Source organism: Gossypium arboreum, chromosome 11 (genome assembly GCF_025698485.1).
Source record: "Gossypium arboreum isolate Shixiya-1 chromosome 11, ASM2569848v2, whole genome shotgun sequence".
NCBI lineage: Eukaryota > Viridiplantae > Streptophyta > Magnoliopsida > Malvales > Malvaceae > Gossypium > Gossypium arboreum.
The window spans coordinates 9,178,354-9,196,820 of record NC_069080.1 but is presented as its reverse complement, the minus strand read 5'-3'; the positions used below and the strand labels follow the sequence as shown (position 1 = coordinate 9,196,820).

The 18,467-nt window shown below is 33.9% G+C and overlaps 2 protein-coding genes and 1 long non-coding RNA gene across 8 annotated transcripts; 2 read left to right on the top strand and 1 right to left on the bottom strand.

Moving 5' to 3' along the window:
• Positions 1-560: 560 nt before the first annotated feature.
• LOC108474209 (mitochondrial adenine nucleotide transporter ADNT1) lies at positions 561-4,423 on the top strand. Its single transcript, XM_017776138.2, has 8 exons — positions 561-1,068; positions 1,219-1,267; positions 1,375-1,538; positions 1,856-1,893; positions 2,102-2,214; positions 2,505-2,618; positions 3,050-3,394; positions 3,946-4,423. The coding sequence occupies exons 1-8, from the start codon at positions 911-913 to the stop codon at positions 4,027-4,029; spliced, it is 1,065 nt and encodes a 354-aa protein (XP_017631627.1). The 5' UTR covers positions 561-910; the 3' UTR covers positions 4,030-4,423.
• Positions 4,424-8,498: 4,075 nt separating this feature from the next.
• LOC128284281 (uncharacterized) lies at positions 8,499-10,083 on the bottom strand. The gene is made up of 2 exons (XR_008274669.1): positions 9,979-10,083; positions 8,499-8,742 (listed from the first exon to the last, which is right to left on the bottom strand). It is a non-coding gene; the product is annotated as an uncharacterized LOC128284281 (long non-coding RNA).
• A 1,153-nt stretch (positions 10,084-11,236) lies between these two features.
• LOC108473689 (protein SUPPRESSOR OF PHYA-105 1) lies at positions 11,237-18,374 on the top strand. Of its 6 annotated transcripts, none has more exons than XM_053021138.1 (9): positions 11,237-11,469; positions 11,571-12,094; positions 12,476-13,703; positions 14,567-14,724; positions 15,092-15,944; positions 16,325-16,471; positions 16,616-16,936; positions 17,018-17,077; positions 17,245-18,374. In XM_053021138.1, the coding sequence occupies exons 3-9, from the start codon at positions 12,477-12,479 to the stop codon at positions 17,434-17,436; spliced, it is 2,958 nt and encodes a 985-aa protein (XP_052877098.1). In that variant the 5' UTR covers positions 11,237-11,469; positions 11,571-12,094; position 12,476; the 3' UTR covers positions 17,437-18,374. The 6 variants fall into 6 exon arrangements, with proteins under 6 accessions (XP_052877098.1, XP_052877097.1, XP_052877100.1 ...); XM_053021137.1 differs by having other exon boundaries at positions 11,561-12,094; XM_053021140.1 differs by lacking the exon at positions 11,237-11,469 and having other exon boundaries at positions 11,521-12,163; positions 16,619-16,936.
• The last annotated feature ends 93 nt before the right edge of the window (positions 18,375-18,467 follow it).

The following is an 18,467-nucleotide window of genomic DNA, read 5'->3' as shown; positions in this document are numbered from 1 at the left end:
TTAAAATTTAAAATGGTCTGTTCAACATAATATTAAATTAAACTCAAAAGAATAATTAAATACTGAAATGATTGTAACAAAAATGATTCAACCGAAAAATTCAACCTCAAAGCTTAAATGATCCAAATCTAAAATTATTTAAACTTAAAATGTCTCAATTTAAATTAACGACTAAATATCAATTCAATCAATTCAACTAATAGATCTAATACATTAAAAATAATTTTTATTTTGAATATTTTCACGGAATGACGCTGAAATATAATAAAACAATAAACCATTTTGAGACTCCTAAATTACCAATAACCAAAACCAACAATTTAGTGGATATACATTTTAAAACACTCAGCTCGTATCAGAGAGATATTTATCTTTAATATAGTACATTTAACTTTTTTTTATTTCACATTATAATATTTAATCTCATCGTATCATATCGTATATACAGTCAATCCAAACGTTGCGACCATCATAATAATGTGACTTTAACACAGTTAACCCGTTTCTAATTAACCCAAACGCACCCCATTAGTCGCACGAATCTCACCGAACAAAAAGCACTATGTATGAGATGCCTCCACGTGACACACCAAATGCCTTTCTCCTTCCGCATAATAAAACTTCACCAAACCCACGCGCTGTTAATGCAACATTACCACACGCTCTCTAATAGTTGTGGTCTCACTTTCTCCAGCCGTCACCACCACACCTCTCTCACAAACTAACCAACACAAACACTAGGACACAAGGGCAACTGTTGAATGCGGAGCCTCTTTTTACTGTAAATCGCTTCACAGATCTGATTTTCTTGACCGCCGGATAATCCTTCTCGACTTTCCGACATACTTCGTTGGGTTTTTGTGGCGAGAGACGGACTTTCAAAGTTTTCTTTCCCTGTTTTTGTTTTTCCATGGCTTCAGAGGATGTGAAGACTAGCGAATCGGCTGTGTCGACGATCGTGAATCTGGCCGAGGAAGCAAAGCTCGCGAGAGAGGGTGTTAAGGCCCCTAGCTATGCTATTCTTAGCATCTGCAAGTCTCTCGCTGCTGGCGGCGTCGCCGGTGGAGTGTGAGCTCTCTCTATTTCTTTGACTCTTTGGACTTTTGGTTTGTGTCGGTGGAAAATGTCTCCCAAAACACTGATTTCACAACTTTTGGAGGAAAGTGAAAATGGGGAATGGAAATGGATCGCTTGTTTAATTTGTCTTTTTACATGCAGGTCACGAACTGCTGTTGCTCCTTTGGAACGTTTAAAAATCTTACTTCAGGTTTTTTAAAAAAAAAAAATTATTTTCATTTTATTTGGATCAATGAAACTAAAATTTTGAATTTCTTAATTGATTAACTTCTTTTTTTTTTGAAAAAAAAAATTCAGGTTCAAAATCCTCATAGTATTAAATACAATGGAACAATTCAAGGCTTGAAGTACATTTGGAGAACAGAAGGTTTTCGCGGATTATTCAAAGGCAATGGTACTAATTGTGCGCGCATTGTTCCAAACTCGGCGGTCAAGTTCTTCAGCTACGAGCAAGCTTCAAAGTAGGGCTCCTGAAAACTGTTCAATTTAACTTTATTTGTTGTTGTTGTTGGTCGACTAATTTGATTTTATTTCGAATCAGTCTGTTAATAGGTTATTGTTTTTAAGAACAATGTTACTTATTCCCAGCAATGTTAATGATCAGTGCATGCATGACCTTTGGGAAAAAAGCATATCTGCTAATACTATGCTTTAGGTTCCTCGAGGGTGCAAAGTTTTCTTTCCTTTGCACTGCTCCTACCTCACATTTTCAAGTTGTGAACTAAAGAAAACGTGTCTATTTCTCTGACTGATTGTTCCTTGTTATTGTTTGTGACAGGGGAATCCTATATCTGTATCAACAGCAAACTGGCAATGGTATGATCAATATTGCCATCGTCATTTTGCTGTTTGCTTTACACTGATAACATATGGAATTCAGTTATCTTTTAGGTTCATCAATTGATGCCTGCAGACATGGGAATGCTCTAGCTCAGATATTATCATGCCTGTCATGAAACTTATGTTAAGATGTCCTTAAAATAGCTCATATTATTCTTTTCTGTTATTGCTATTAATTCTGCAGAAGATGCTCAACTCACTCCTCTTTTACGCCTTGGAGCTGGAGCATGTGCTGGAATAATTGCCATGTCTGCAACTTACCCTATGGACATGGTACGAGGCAGGATCACCGTACAGGTATTGTCTCTTAAATATCGTTTACTTGGCAGATGTATGATCATTTACTTCCTGGTTTAATTCATCTCTCTGTTATCAAGATGGAGCTTTGGAATATGCTATTTTTTAATAATAATCTTTGACATAGCTTTACTATTTATTTCATTTTAATAATAATCTCTGTTATATGATTCTCCACAGCAAATATTGATTTCATTTTAAACTGCAACATTTTCCTTATTTGATGTCACGAATTGTTCTTCATAGGTTTGCTACATGAGCATTTAATCATTTAGTTGTGTATATTGCAGACAGAGAGTTCTCCTTATCAGTATAGAGGAATGTTCCATGCTCTATCCACTGTGTTGCGGGAAGAAGGTCCACGAGCATTGTATAAGGGTTGGCTTCCTTCAGTCATTGGAGTTGTGAGTCATTTAGTTTCTTTTCTTTGGAGTTTCATTGTGAAATAGTTTTGAATGTTGTGGATGTGATAGTGCATGCCTTGGCCAAAGATAAGGGCTTAGAAGAGAAAGAAATGGAGAGGGATGATTTCTTCCTAAGGGTCAATAATTTTAAGATCCACAACTCGTAAAAAAATCAGCTTCTCCCCCTCTATATTTGCTGGGAAATTTATTATGGACCTTTCTGCTGTTGTTTTTTCCATTTATAATTTTACTTACTTGATCTTTACTCTGTGCTAATGTGTTATATGAATTTTGCATAGTGCTTGCATCCCATTTTCGATGTTCAAAAGTGGTTGCTAGCTTATTGTTGGTGAATTTATAATCTAACCTGACAAAGAGAATACTATGCTTTGTATTCTGTATGTTGATTTGAACTCATTTTACATTTGCAGATACCATACGTGGGTCTGAACTTTTCTGTGTATGAATCTCTAAAAGATTGGTTAATCAAAAGTAGACCATTTGGATTGGTTGAAGACTCTGAGTTGAGTGTGACGACCAGGCTTGCTTGTGGTGCTGCTGCTGGAACTGTAGGCCAAACTGTTGCTTACCCTCTTGATGTGATTCGCAGAAGAATGCAAATGGTAGGATGGAAAGATGCAGCGTCAGTTGTATCTGGTGATGGGAGGAACAAGGCCTCTCTTGAATATACTGGCATGATTGATGCTTTCAGGAAAACTGTTAGGCATGAAGGCTTTGGAGCATTGTACAAGGGTCTGGTCCCTAATTCCGTGAAGGTCAGTGTCTTTTGATTCATTGACATTGAATTGTTGATAAATGCAGGAATGCAATTTTTCCATTTAGTTGGTACTCTCTAAAATGAAATTTTAGTTTAGGTTTAGACTCTGGACAAAGTTAGACAAGGTTGCATGGGGAATATTTTCATCTCTAATCTTTTGTTTTCTTGAGCTATCAGAGAAATAAGGATCCTTAGTTTAGATTTGGGCATGAATGTAGGCAAGATTGACTTCTACTTTAAAGTAAGAGTATTAAATCTGTGTTAGCTGAATGCATGGAATTGTTATTTTGCTTATTCGCTTAAAAGTTTGCCTCATTGAACTTTTTGCATAACTGATACTAACACCTCTGTCTTCCTGTGAGTGGCTTTTGAATCTTATAATCAGTTACATCTCTATCCTTTCTCGGTTGTACACCTGCACTACTTGACTACAAGTTGTTTTATGTATTGCAATGAACATACCTTATAAAGAATATTGTAGAATTGAATATACAAGGATATCTTGTCTTAAAATGGTCGTTTAATATTTTGTTTTTTCTTTTTTTCCAGGTTGTACCATCAATAGCTATTGCATTTGTGTCATACGAGGTGGTGAAGGACATTTTAGGAGTTGAGATTAGAATATCAGACTGAAATGGTGCCAACTCAACTTAATGTTTATGAGGTGTGTGGTATTTTTGTAGGCAAGGGGATAGAGAGAAAGGTAAAGTAGGGATGATCTTCTTAACCTTTTTGTCTGGGAAACGGGCTTAGAAACTCACACAAGCCTGTCCATAGTTCCTTCCCATGTTATCCTAGGTAACGCTGTAGCTTTAAACTCATTCATGTTCTGTGTCAATAAAGATGAAGGAACGGTCCAAATAACATGATTTGTGTACTTCTGCATAAAAGTCGAGAAGCAATTTCTAAGCCTTCTCTGCAGTATTGATTGTGTTGTTTCTGTGGTGTAGTAGAACATTTTGATCTCAATAAGTTGTTTGATTGAGCTTTAGCATGAAATGAAATTCAGCTTTACTAGTTAAAGAAAGGGTCACGTTAGTTGATAGATTTCCTACTACGTTATGGATCAGCATGCATCTGGTTGTTCATCTGTCGCTCCAATTCAACTTGTTTGCATTTGATGTTTGGGATGATGTATGTGCTTCTTCTAGTCTAGTCTATATCTATAATCTTTCCCCGCTTTTAGTAATGGTGTCATTGTCTCTTATTTCATTCCCTTAAAATTTGTCTTGCACTGGTGGTTATAGTGCTATGGTAACAAAAGGTGTTAAAATGGAATCTCACACCCCAATATTTTCTTTTTATCGATGATTAGATATTGACAATTAGATATGATAATGTAATGGGTTTGGTTTTGAGTGTCTTTAGGTTTAACTTGGTTGATAATATTTGGACAATGTCAAATTGATAATATATTTGCTACTTCAGAACATATATATATTTATATTTAGTACACTATTCATTGGAGTCATTTTATACAAGTCGAGTTGAAAAAGTCGCATACTTTCTAGAATGCAGTAAAAAAAAAATCTAGTTTTTTTCTGCTTTCTAACTCTGTAGTATAGAAAAAATTTCAGTCGCATGTAAAATACTAACCAAAAATTAAAATAAAACAAAACAGGGTTTGTTTTTGTAGGCTGTTAAAAGGTCACGTCAACATGTTAAATAACTATCTATAATTTTTGATTAATTTTTATTATACATCCTAAGGGACTAATTATCATTTAATAAAACATTGTACTAATAGTATATTAAATCATTTCTGAAAAAAGAATATACTAAATAACTTCTTTTTTTAAATATTAATTCTGAAAACATAAACAATATCGTGTTCTGTATTTAAGAAAACATTCTGAATGATTGAACATTCTACTAACACTATACTAAATGATTACTCTTATCGTGCTATGTACTTAGAAAACAGAGACGTCTTCTTAAAAAAGAATGTTTAATGGGATAAAGAAAATCATTGATTTTTCTTTTTTAGAGGAAATATTTGAGTACGAGTTAAGAAGTATTCATGTGACCTGCCAAACCCGTACCTCCTTTTTGTTCACCAAACCTAAAAGCCACAAGAATCAAATTGGAGTTAATGGCAAAATTAGTAATAAATATGTAATTATATAGATAAAATAATATTTATTTTGAAAATGAATATGTAACTATATAATTTCACAAATAATTTTAAAATATTGTTATGTGTATTTTTTAAAATATTTGTTTTTTAGTATTTTACAATACTTTTAGTAAGACACGTGTCAACCTTTGACCTTATTTGTAAAGTCTTTAGCAATTCCAACATGGATACAATTTTTTTAAAAAGTTATCTTCATCAAATAAAAATATTCTTGTTTGTGATTTCTATTCCAATGAGAAAAGTGCTAATTTAAGTTTACCAAATTTAATTTTTTTTATTTTTATTTTTTAATCAAGAGATAAACATTAAAGAATTGTTAAATATTGCCAAATACTATGAAATAATGTTTATTTCTTATTTTTACTTCTTTTTAATATAGCTGAAGCTTTGCCAAAACAGAGCACAAAGTTTTAAAATTCTCTTATCGGTCTATTATTTTGGGAGGAGATTTACAATACTATATATAATAGGAAAGTTGCAGGATATACTATCCAATACTAGATGACAGTGAAATTCTCAATATGTATTATCCAACATGTAAAGAGATATGAGAAAGAGGCAACAATCCACTTGCCAAACTAGTTGGGAGCATGAATGAAAAATGAGGAGAATATTCTTATGCAATTCATCAGATCTTTATGAATGATGTTATAAACTTAAAATAGTTGGATTTCAAAGAAGGTTAGATGTGCTGAAAAAAAGGGAAATTTTTAGTGTTTTATTATTAAAGAAAATTGGGAAAGATTAAAAAGGTTTGTTTTCATTTTAGCCATTAATTTAGTTTCATCTTATGGTTAAAAAATTGTGTAAAATTAACGAGGTTCATATCATGTTTTGCATATATTAATAGAGTTTTGGTTGCAAGCTAGCTACTATTAAAATTATGGACCAGAGATATTTTCATTTGGGATACTTTCAACATATGATTCTCTTAAATTATTATTCTTGTTCTTTAATCTTGTTTATTAGTGCTCCCTTTATTCGTCATGAGAATTGTTCTATCAAGTTATCAAGAATATGTAAATAAGCTATTTCTAATAATCTAACTACTCCAACAAGACACCTATTACTTGTCATCTATATTTAATCATTTCACTTTGTATTACCAACTTAACAATAAATCAATGACAAACTAACTTATCAAAAAAGTGTCACGTGACATGAAAAGTCAACTCAGCTCTCCTACCCCTTAGCAAGGGGACTCTCTGCCACTCAAGATATCAACTTACTCCTTCAATCTGGGCTTTCCTTAGTACCCCTTTTTCCTTCCTACTTGACCAATCTTTTCCTTCATCACCATTATCTCCACGTTCTGGCTCTCCACCCCTTTTGAATGAACTACCCCAGCCTTCACGTCTATTTCTTGATAAAAAAAACTAATCACAATATTACCACTAAGAAAGACTATATTAAAATATTATAATCATATAAATAATATCCAATAACATCTCAAAATCTTATTATACTGAGATAAACAATTAACCATGAAATATATTCCATTTTTATGAGTGGAGATTAAACCCTTAATCATATGATTAAAGATAATGTAAAAAACCACCACACGATACTTCAATATTATTTAAGCTCTTAATACTGTTACCATTAAAGAATGAAGGAGAATACAACACTTACAACTTGGTCACTCGGAGGAGAATGTCGTATTCCACATTCTTCGATTATTAGCCACAAGGCTGTCCACAATATTCACCACCACACCTAATTGAGGAAGTATCACAATTAATCTTGGTAATATGAATGGGGATTCCAACTATTTTTTAATTCAAAATGTTTTTTATATTGATTTTAAAATGGTTAAATTTTAAAATTATATGTGAATTTTATTTTAATGTGTAATATTATATAAAAAATAATTATGTATATTTTTATATATGAAATTTTAATTTAATTTAATTTTCACAAATTACTAATACATTTATTGATATAACATCATTTTAAGTTTATACATTATATATACAAATAGTTATATTTATTTAATATAAAAATAATATTATGTGTTTATTTATTTAAATGTGTTCAATTGAATCAAAATTAAAGTTTCACGGGTATATTTGAATCACCATAAAAAATTCATGTACGTAATTGTACCAATTTAAAGTTAATTTATCAAATTATACTAAAATCAAAATTCATATATATTTTCAAGAATTATCCTTTTAAAAATCATGAAAACTAATTATTTTCAAATTCCTAACTAGAGGTGTTCATGGATTGAGTCGAGTTGGGACCAGGCCTAAGCATGATATTAACATAATTTATGTTTGCCTAAGCTCGACTCGGCCTAAAATATGTGTAACACCCCAAACCCGTATTCGTTATCGGAAAAGGGTTACAAGACATTACTCGACTTATGCATTAGCATTCGTATAAAACCAAGTCAAAAAATTGCATTCTAAATTAAAACTTTTCAAAATTTATGATAAAGTCCCTAATATGGGCCTACGGGGCTCAATACATGCTTTGGAAGTGGTTTGGGACTAAACCGACAACTTTGGAAATTTTATCTTAAAGATAAGGGCACACGCCCGTGTGGCCAGCCCATGGGGCTCCCATGGCCGTGTGGCCAACCCGTGTGGAATTCTGACTTGCAATTTTTTAAGTATCAAAGGGGCACACGGCCTGGGCACACGCCCATGTGGCTAGGCCATGTGGTAAACTGATTTTTCATCATTTTTAAGCCATTTTCACACGATTATAACACATGACCATGCTTGAAACCCATGTCCTTCAAACGACCAAGATACACGGCCATGTCTTTTACCCGTGTACTATCCTGACTTCACATTTAAGGATGCAGGGGACACACGGTCATATCATACTACCATGGGTTTACCGTGTATCACACACGGCCTAGACACACGCCCGTGTGTCTAGCCATATGGACGAAAATAAGCCGTTTTAGGCCACTTTTCTTACCCTTTCATCCATTTCTTGCACTTAAACACAATTATACACTAATAGAGTCCAACTAATCAATTATTTCAAGCCATAACATGTATATTTCATTTTCCAACACAAAACATCACATTCAACTTACTATGCATACTTAATCATTCATACAATTACATTATCAAATCAACCCTTATACATGCCATATAAATCAAAAAGTTGTTTAACAAAATCTACCGGAGTAAATCTGGATAATGTGATCCTTGATGTAGATCCGATCCTCCGTATATATATAAGTCAATCTACAAAACAAATAACATACACAAGTAAGCTTATAAAAGCTTAGTAAGCTTATAGGCATAGAAGAATAAATCTTACTGAACATTGTGCACAATCATATATCTTATAATTTAACTAAATCTTCCTGTAAATCACAAAATCATTAATAAGCTCATATGAATAATTTCCATGTTGCAATTCACAAATTTTAACTTTCTTGAGCCCATTTCTAATTTACTTCCATAGTCAAATTAGGGAACACTAATAGAATTGAGTACTTTATTAACACATTGCCATAGTAAACCATGGACTTGCATATAGTCACATATCACACACCGAAGCCATAGCCCTGTCATGGTCTTACACGGATCACATATCATACCGATGCCATATCCCAGATATGGTCTTATACGGAATCACATTATCACATCACACCGATGCCATAGCCCAGCTATGGTCTTATACGAAAACACATATCACATTGCACCGATGCCATAGCTCAGCTATGGTCTTATACAGAAGCACATATCACATCTTTTCCATCAATTCATCATGGTCATAAAATGAAAGCACTCAAATCCATTGTTCCAACTAATTTGTACTTTTAGTTAAACATTATTTAGTAATTAATACAATTTAATAGTACTCATCTATAATAAGATACCTTAGCAATCATAAGATTTTCATAATAAAACATGAACTTTGCCATATGAACTTACCTGGGCTAATTTGCAAAAGTCGTAAAATTTCAAGGACTATTCTTGCAATTTCTCCTTTCACAATTCACTTCGTTTTCTTGATCTATAATTATAAAATTATTTCTCCAATAGCATCTATTTCAATTCTATTTTATTTCACAATTTATGCCCTTTAATTTTCGAAATTAAACTATTACCCTAAACTTTTCAATTTTTACAATTTAGTCTCTGCTCAATTTATTCATCAATTGAGCTAATTCCTCTCAAATAACACTTTATCAAGACTTTAAAAGTCAAAATTTCAACAAAAAACCCTAATTCCAACAACTTTCACAATTAGATCTTAAAAATCAATTTCTATAAAAATCTCTTCATAAAATCATCATATAATAAAATTAAAACCCCAATTCCATGATAAATCATCATAAACATTCAACACATATTCATGGCAACTTTCGAAATTACCCATGAAATAAAAAACTAATGAATTAAACAAGTGGACCTAGTTGTAAAAGTCTCAAAACACAAAAATTACAAGAAATAATCAAGAATTGAGCTTACATGTAATAAAAATATGAGAGACCAGCTTAAAAGAACCCTTCAATGATGTTTTTACTGGAGAAGATGAAGAAAAATGAAGAAAACTCTAGATTTTCCAAATATATCATATTTTACAATTAAATTTTTACCTATTTCCAATTTTGCCCTTGTTCACACTTGATTTTTTTTTCTGCACAATCATGCTGTCAATCCATCTAATTTGGGTCTATTTGCCTTTTAACTCCTTCCTTGATAATCTTTTAAGCTATTTAATCATATTTTACAGTTTTGTACTTTATTTAATTCAGTCTTTTTTCTTCAATTAATAACCGAAATGTTAAAATTTCTTAACGAAACTTTAATATTAACTTATTAACACTCCATAAATACTTCTAAAAATATTTATGGCTCAGTTTATGAATTCGAGGTCTCGATACCTCGTTCTTGACCCAATTATCTAACAGTCTTCTTTTTAAACACAAGATTCACTAATTAAAAAAAAAAATCTAAAATCACACCTAACCTTTACTTATAAATTTCTAAATTACTAAACTCACATGTCGGATTTAGTGAACGCACATCACTATTTCGACACCACTGAAATTTGGGCCGTTACAATATGTGCTTAAAATTTTGCTTAAATTTGCCCATATTTGCAAAAGACTAACTCAAGCTCATTTTAGGCCCTCATTTTATTTTTAAAATTTTTAAAAGATTTTTATATTATATTATTATCTAATAATTTTATACATTTTTTATTTATTGAAAATTTTTATATAATCATCTTAAAATTATTTTTAATGTTTATATTAGAGTAGTATTATATATTTTGTATAAATTTATTTTTTAGTGTGTTCTAAACTACATAATATATAAAAATAATATAATATAAAATATTATAAACTTAAAAATAAATTTTAAACAAATCTAATTTTTTACCCAAATTTAAATTTTAAAGTCTAATATTTTTATCCAAACTCTTTTAAATTTTTGACGGACCTTCATGCGATGGATAGCTCGACCCATAAAAATTCTATTCCTAACCAACCCATAAGAAACATAAACTAACTAAATATGATTGGCGGGACTTTTTCCAAAAAGAAGATGATTGGCCCATGGTTGTCCATAAAACTTTAGGCCCAATGGTATAGTCAAGTTGTATTGCTACACGTGCCAGCCGCCAGAGGAGGGCCTACAATCTACGTGGTTCGTTAAGAACAACTCGTTTCTGTGTTGCCCGACAGTGCATCGCGAAATTCGCAAATAAACAACCGCCATTGGATTATAACAGAATTACAGAAGCACCCCTACAACGGTTTTGCAGCTTAAAGTATCCAACGCCTTGTGAGGCTATCCACAAACTGGCAGTGTCTCAATCGGCCTTTGTTCGGATGTGTGTTAAACGCCTGCATGTTCGCCACGTGTTCCGTCTTCTCTCGTCACTGTTGGACCCCATATCTACACTGTGAGAGGCTTTAACTGCGCCGACAATGGGGGAGCCTTTGATGGCAGGTTTGCTAATAGTTAGCAAAACCAGTGGCATTTACATTTATAAGAGATTCCAAACCCTTTATTATTTATTATCTTTTATTTTGACTAACAGATTTTTGCAGGGAAAAATATCGTGGCTGCTGTTTCATCCTTACATTTGAGACGGCTCTGAGCTGAGCAAAGTTGTTGAAGCAACCCAGTTGTCTTTAATTTTTCCCATAGAAAAAGAGAATCGATCCAATAAGTTTCACCTTTTTTTCTTTCTTTCTAAAAAGAATAATTAAAATAATAAATCTTGAAAATTCGTGGACCAAACAAAATTGAATCATTTTAATTTTGATTAACTTCAAAATTAAAAAAAAAACTTAAAAAGGAAAAAAAATAAAGAATATCTAGGAGACACCGAAAAGACGTTGTTCTGTTTCCGACTCAGTTTTGGCATGTCTAATAACTGAGAAGATATTATTAATATAATTATTCTTTTACATACCCCAAATTATAATTTTTTAATGGTATTTCTTGTTTCCATTTCTGGCAAGTTTTTCTTTAGTTACTTTCTTCTTTTCTTTTCTTTTCTTGGTTGGATTTGAGAGTAACTGTTAACTGCTCTCTGCTAAAAAGCTAAATTGCCCTTGGTCCTAGATGTGTAAGTTATTTCTTCTGGTTTTTCAATTTCGACTTTGATAGTTTGGGAAGAGATTTTCATGTGATAAAGGTGGTTTTTATTTTAATTTTTTAGACACCGAATTTCCTTTTTTGTTTGTTTGTTTGTTGAAGTTGAAATTGAATTTATTTGCTTCAGTATTGAGATTTGAAACGATGCATTGAATAGAAGATAACTTTGTTTTAATATATGATTCAACATCCAATTGTTTTTTCTTTTTGTGTAGATACAATAAATTTCTAGCTTTTGGCAGCCCTTTATCTTTCATTATATGTGTTGTTTGTAGTTCTTATAATAATGTGTAGAGTAAAAACAAAAACAAAAACAAAATGATTGAATTGGGTTTTATTTGGAATTGGATAGTATGGAACGAGATGGGCAAGAAATGGCAGCAAATGAATTACCAGAGACTGCTGAATTCAAAAGAAAGGACTTAATTTTTCCTTTGAAATCCGAAGGTCATATTTTGATGGAATCGCCAATGAATGGTTTGAGTCGCTTTGCACCTCAATATCCTGGGACTTCTATGAATGAGACCGAGACTGAGACTGGTATAATAGTCGAAGAATTGACTGTGGAAAACTATAAGAGCTCAACTTTAACTTTAGCCAAGAACTCGAACAACTTAAGGCAGGGTCAGTGGGAACGAATGTATCATAATCAAAGGCTGGAACACGAGGTTTTAGATGATGAAAACGCAAACCATGTCTTGTTGAGAGCAAAAGAGCAACTTGCAAGAATGTCTTATGAGAACCATAAGAGCAAGGATATTGACCAGACGACAGGGGGAATGGCTTTGCATTTGAAGGCTACTGATGACCACTTGGGTATCTCGAGCAATTCATTGTCAGTTGCAGCTGCTCGGTTGAAAATGTCATCTAGGCCTAGCTTTTCTCAGTTATTTGTCAAGAAAGGTATGAAAGGAAAGGACATTATCAGAAGAGATCCACATGACCAACCTTGTTTACTTGGGATTGATAGGTCTACTACTGACCCTTGCCCCAATGCGATTAGTTTGAGGGAATGGCTAAAACCAGGGAGTCGACAAGAGGATAAAGTTGAAAGCCTGATTATATTCAGGCAGATTGTGGAGCTGGTGGATTCAGCACATTTGCAAGGAGTTGTCTTGCAAGACATACGACCATCCTGTTTCTGTTTATTACCACCTAATAGGGTAATCTATACTGGTCTGTCTGTCAAGCAAGGACTAGAGTCTGCAGTAAGTAATGATTTGAAGAGAAAAAGGGACCTGGAACAGGGTATTAATGCTTCCAATTGCAGACGAGGTACAAAGAAGCTAAAGCACAATGAGAACATGCAACCTTCTGGAAACAAAACAGAATTCGCCTCTCCTCATGGATCCAAGACCGAGATGCAAAAAAATATTGGCTTTCATACATCTATTAAGCAACATTCTACCTCATTTCTCAACCAGCCTCCAACTTTCCACTATGCTACACCATCTGTTGTGCAGTCTACTTCTGCAGCTACACAAATGGAGGAGAGGTGGTATGCTTGCCCCGGGGAGCTCAATGGAAGAAGCCTTACATTTTCGTCAAATATATATAGCCTTGGGGTTTTCCTTTTTGAGGTGAGGAGCTTTATTAGTCTTTCATATTTGTTAATACTTTCGGTTTCCTTCTTTGCTTTTCTCTGCATAGAATATGATGCATTTTAACCCTGTATTAGCTATTAGGTCAACCATACTAAGAGTATAAATCTTGTTTTTGTGTCTTTGAACCATACATTTTATTGATCTGAGATATTAGGATGAATCATTTAAGACCGTAACATTAAAATATGTGAAAAAACTCCAATCCCTGAATCCTTGCACATCTCGATTTTTCATCACTTCAGGGGTAGGTATTATGTTGTAATGGCTTATCCATTGTTCTATTAATTGATGATTGAAACTGAACCAATAAAAAGGGCACTGAATATATTACTACAATTTGTGCCTATTAGGGAAAAGGGGGAAAGGAAAAATGTGATTCACAAAAATTTGGGACAATATAGATTGTACTCTCTCACTAAAGGGCGAGACATTCTTCCTCACAGGATCTGGTTCCCTTTTTGTGTATTTGTCTCTTTGCACGTGTCATTGAGAGAGTAACCTTAAAACCGCTAATCACATGAATCTTGACTTTTACAGTATAGAGTAAGTTGGAACAAATTAATGCTTCCTAGTACTGATGCTTCCTTTGAGATAGGGTCCAATACTTGAATCTTTATAATCTAAAAGTTATGTCTATTACAACCCGATGTTGTGTATTTCCCCAGTACCTTGAGCATGCTTTCAACCCATAACTTCTCTAGAATGCATCTGAAAAGGTTTTCCATTGAACACATCTGGTTTGTTATTAAGCATCTGGTTCGAATATATCTCAGTTGCTATACTTTTCACCGTAGAGTTGATAGGCTATCGTTTCTACTAATGCGGGCTGTTTCTATCAGTTGCTATGTTGTTTTGAATCAATGGAGCAGCATTCTGCAGTGATGGCAGACTTGAGCCAGCGGAATCTTCCACCAAATTTCCTTTCAGAAAGTCCCAAGGAAGCTGCCTTTTGTCTTTGGCTTCTTCATCCTGGACCTCTTTCTCGTCCAACAACTAGGTATCCATGAATCTTTTATTACCGGTCATCAGCTGCAATAACTACTAGTTATATAGCAGTTTTGTTTACTATAAGCTCTCATTTTATATTTTGAATTGCAAGAAAAACAATTCAGATAGAAGTTAGTATATGTTGTAAAATTCACTACTCGGGTCTATCCTTTTCTAGCCTGCACATTAGTAATTGTTTTTTTACTTTACTGTCATTTCCTGACTCCCTAAATAAAATGACGTCATTACAATTCCAAGTGCTTGTACTTCATTTTGTTGGTATGTAGATTATGTACTCTACTACAATGCATTAATATTTAATGTAGATTCTTTTTGTTTTAGTCCTTTAAGTACATTTAAATTCTGTACAAAAACAGGGAAATCTTGCGCTCTGATTTATTTTGTGGATCCCAAGAAAAGATTAGCGGGAATAATTTATCAGAATCTCCTGGTAATGATATTGTTTTATCAGAGATATTACTACATTTTCTAACTAAACTAGAAGAACAAAAGCAGAAGCGTGCCTCCAAATTGATGGAAGAGATTAGGTTCTTAGAAGAAGATATTAAGGAAGCTAAGAGAAGGCAAGCATTAAGGACATCCTCAGTTTTCCCTCAAATACAAAATGGATTTCCTGATGCAGGAAAAAAGTGGATGCATTCTGAAAATCCTGGAACTTCAGTTGCTCATTGTGTACCAAATTTGAAGTCAGATGTAAATGATGGATGGTTGTCAAAAAATATCTGGCAACTCGAGCATGCCTACTTCTCCATGAGATCCCAAATCCACTCTTCTGAAACTGCTGCTGCAGCAGTCTCTGACAAAGACTTACTGAAGAAACGAGGCAAGTTGCCTGAGTCACAAAGTGGGAATGGAAAGCTGAGAATGAATCAGAAATCTATTGATCCCCTTGGGAGCTTTTTCAAAGGTTTGTGCAAGTTTGCTTGCTATAGCAAGTTTGAAGTCTGTGGAACAATAAGAAATAGAGACCTTCTAAACTCTGCAAATGTGATATGCACTCTTAGTTTTGACCGTAATGAGGATTATATTGCTACTGCTGGCGTATCAAAGAGAATCAAGATTTTCGAGTTCGATGCATTCATGAATGATTCTATTGATATCCACTATCCCGTTGTTGAGATGTCAAACAAGTCAAAGATTAGCTGTGTGTGCTGGAACAACTACGTAAAGAATTATTTGGCTTCAACTGATTATGATGGTGTTGTCCAGGTAAATACTTGAAAGATACCTTGATGTGCATGTTGATCAAATAAGGCATTCAGGTTTTATCCCAACAACATTATATATAGCAATATATTTGTTAGATGTATATGATCCATCATCGGTTTGGTACTGTTCCAGTAGACTGGTAAATTCTTTTCATGATCAATGTTGTAGTTATTTTTTATGCATTTTATTGACATCTATACCGTTTGCCTCAACGTTGGATTATGTTTGGCTCTATTGCATCGAAGAGTAATTGCAACTACTGAACTTCTGTCTAAGCATTCAATTTTCCTTCTGGTTTGTGTTGGAATATCGTATTTTTATTATTGAATGAAGGTTGTTGCCATGTATTTAATTGATAAAACGATGTCTTATGTGTACAGACATGGGATGCGGGAACTGGTCAAGGACTCTGTCAATACAATGAACACCAAAAGAGGGCATGGTCTGTCGACTTTTCTCAAGCTGACCCAACAAAGTTTGCTAGTGGAAGTGATGACTGCTCTGTGAAGCTTTGGAGCATTAACAAGGTATGCTTTCCTGCCTCACTTATCACGTAGCATGTGAAAGTTTTGGTGTTTTGACAAACACCTACATGCTTGCATGCACATGTAAGAGTTTTGGAACTGCAGCTCGTATGTTTTCAGTGAAGCTTATGAAGAAAATTTTGATAGCAGAAAAGTTCGCTTGGAACCTTGTGGAGCCCTGCAAATGTCTGTTGTGTTCAGTTCTCTGGTTTCTCTCCGCATCTGTTGGCATTTGGATCGGCTGATTACAAAGTCTATTGCTACGATCTCCGTCATTCTAGAATCCCCTTGTGCACACTGGCTGCCCACGAAAAGGCTGTTAGCTATGTCAAATTCTTGGATTCCAACACCCTTCTCTCTGCATCCACTGACAACACCCTGAAGTCGTGGGATCTCAAGAAAACTTGCTCGGATGGATCGACCACCAATACTTGCTGCTTAACCTTTAGTGGCCATAAAAATGAGAAGGTTAGATATTTTATCTACATCCTTCAAATTTTGAGCATCTGCAATATTTCTGTGTTAACTATTTGTTTTTTGCTTCATCAGAACTTTGTGGGTTTAACTGTCTTGGATGGATATATAGCATGTGGGTCAGAAACGAATGAGGTAAATATGTTTAATCACAAAAAACAGGTGCTGAAATCCATGGCTCAATTCTGGATTTTCTCTGTCCTTTTTGTTTATGATCTTTGACATTACACATGGTTTGCATGCATATATAACTGAGCCAACACAACTGATATCCAAATCTTCTTTTTTTTTCACTTTTGTAGGTCTATTGTTATTATAGATCTCTGCCAATGCCCATCACTTCTTATAAGTTCGGGTCTATTGATCCTATTTCTGGGCATCAAACCAGTGATGAAAATGGACAGTTCGTTTCAAGTGTCTGTTGGAGACAAAAGTCAAACATGCTTGTTGCTGCCAACTCAACTGGAAGTATAGAATTACTGAAACTAGTGTGATGAAAACCTTTCCCCAAAATCAGTTCTGCTCAATAACCTGTAATTAGCTTGGTCGTCCTAAAGATAGATTACATTTACTTTGAGAAACCCATGATTTGGTTCGATTGCAGAGGCTGAAGGGTAAAAATGAGGGCAAAAACTTGTTCACCAACTTTGAGTCTGCCTTCAATAGAGTGTGCCCATGCTCGCAGTCATATTACTCTCTGGTTTCCTACTAAAACTGCTATGGCCGTTGGAGTATGGCATCTTTACAAGTGCATGACCATAACCACTTGGAATTGGAAGTTAAAGATGACAATACTCTTATAAGTTGCTGGCGCCCTGCAGATTTACCGACTGCTCCTTGTGAACAGCGTTGCATTTAACTTTAATGGCAACCTTGATGAGGGGTGGCACCAAAAATTTTCTTGGGTTGCAATAGTTCATGAGCAAAAACATTACTGATAGACTTAGTAGCACAAGAAGTATGTGCCCCCGGAAGACTTTTGTGTTTAAGAAACATTCAACAATGCTTCTTAGTTCTTAAAGAGTTAGGAGGCATGCAGCTGTCAGTTTTTGGCAAGGTATTTTCCGGAGCATTTTGCTTAGTGATTTGTAGATATTTGTTCCTTTATGATTAATTCCATAAAGTTTCTCGCTATTGCGAACAAATAGAAAACTAGCCTTTCTGATTGAGAAGTAGTTTGTATATCTCTATGGACGTGAGGGACCTTCCCACCATTACAAAATGGAAATCCCTTGAGATTTTAACTGTTATATATGTCTCTATTTGCTGACTAGTATTGTTGTAAAGGCCCTTAGACAGCACCTATATACAGTTTGTATGTATTTAATAGCGTCATTAGGATTTGATCATCTTACTTACATGGTTCCTTCTTATTGTATGGAAACAAGAATACCCATATAGATGAATTGAGTACAATTATTATATAATTAAAGGTATCCAAAGGAGAAGGTAAAAAACAAAATTGAACTGCTTATTGAACTGGCTTAAAGAATTTGTATGCTATGTTTTGAGCATTAATGAATTG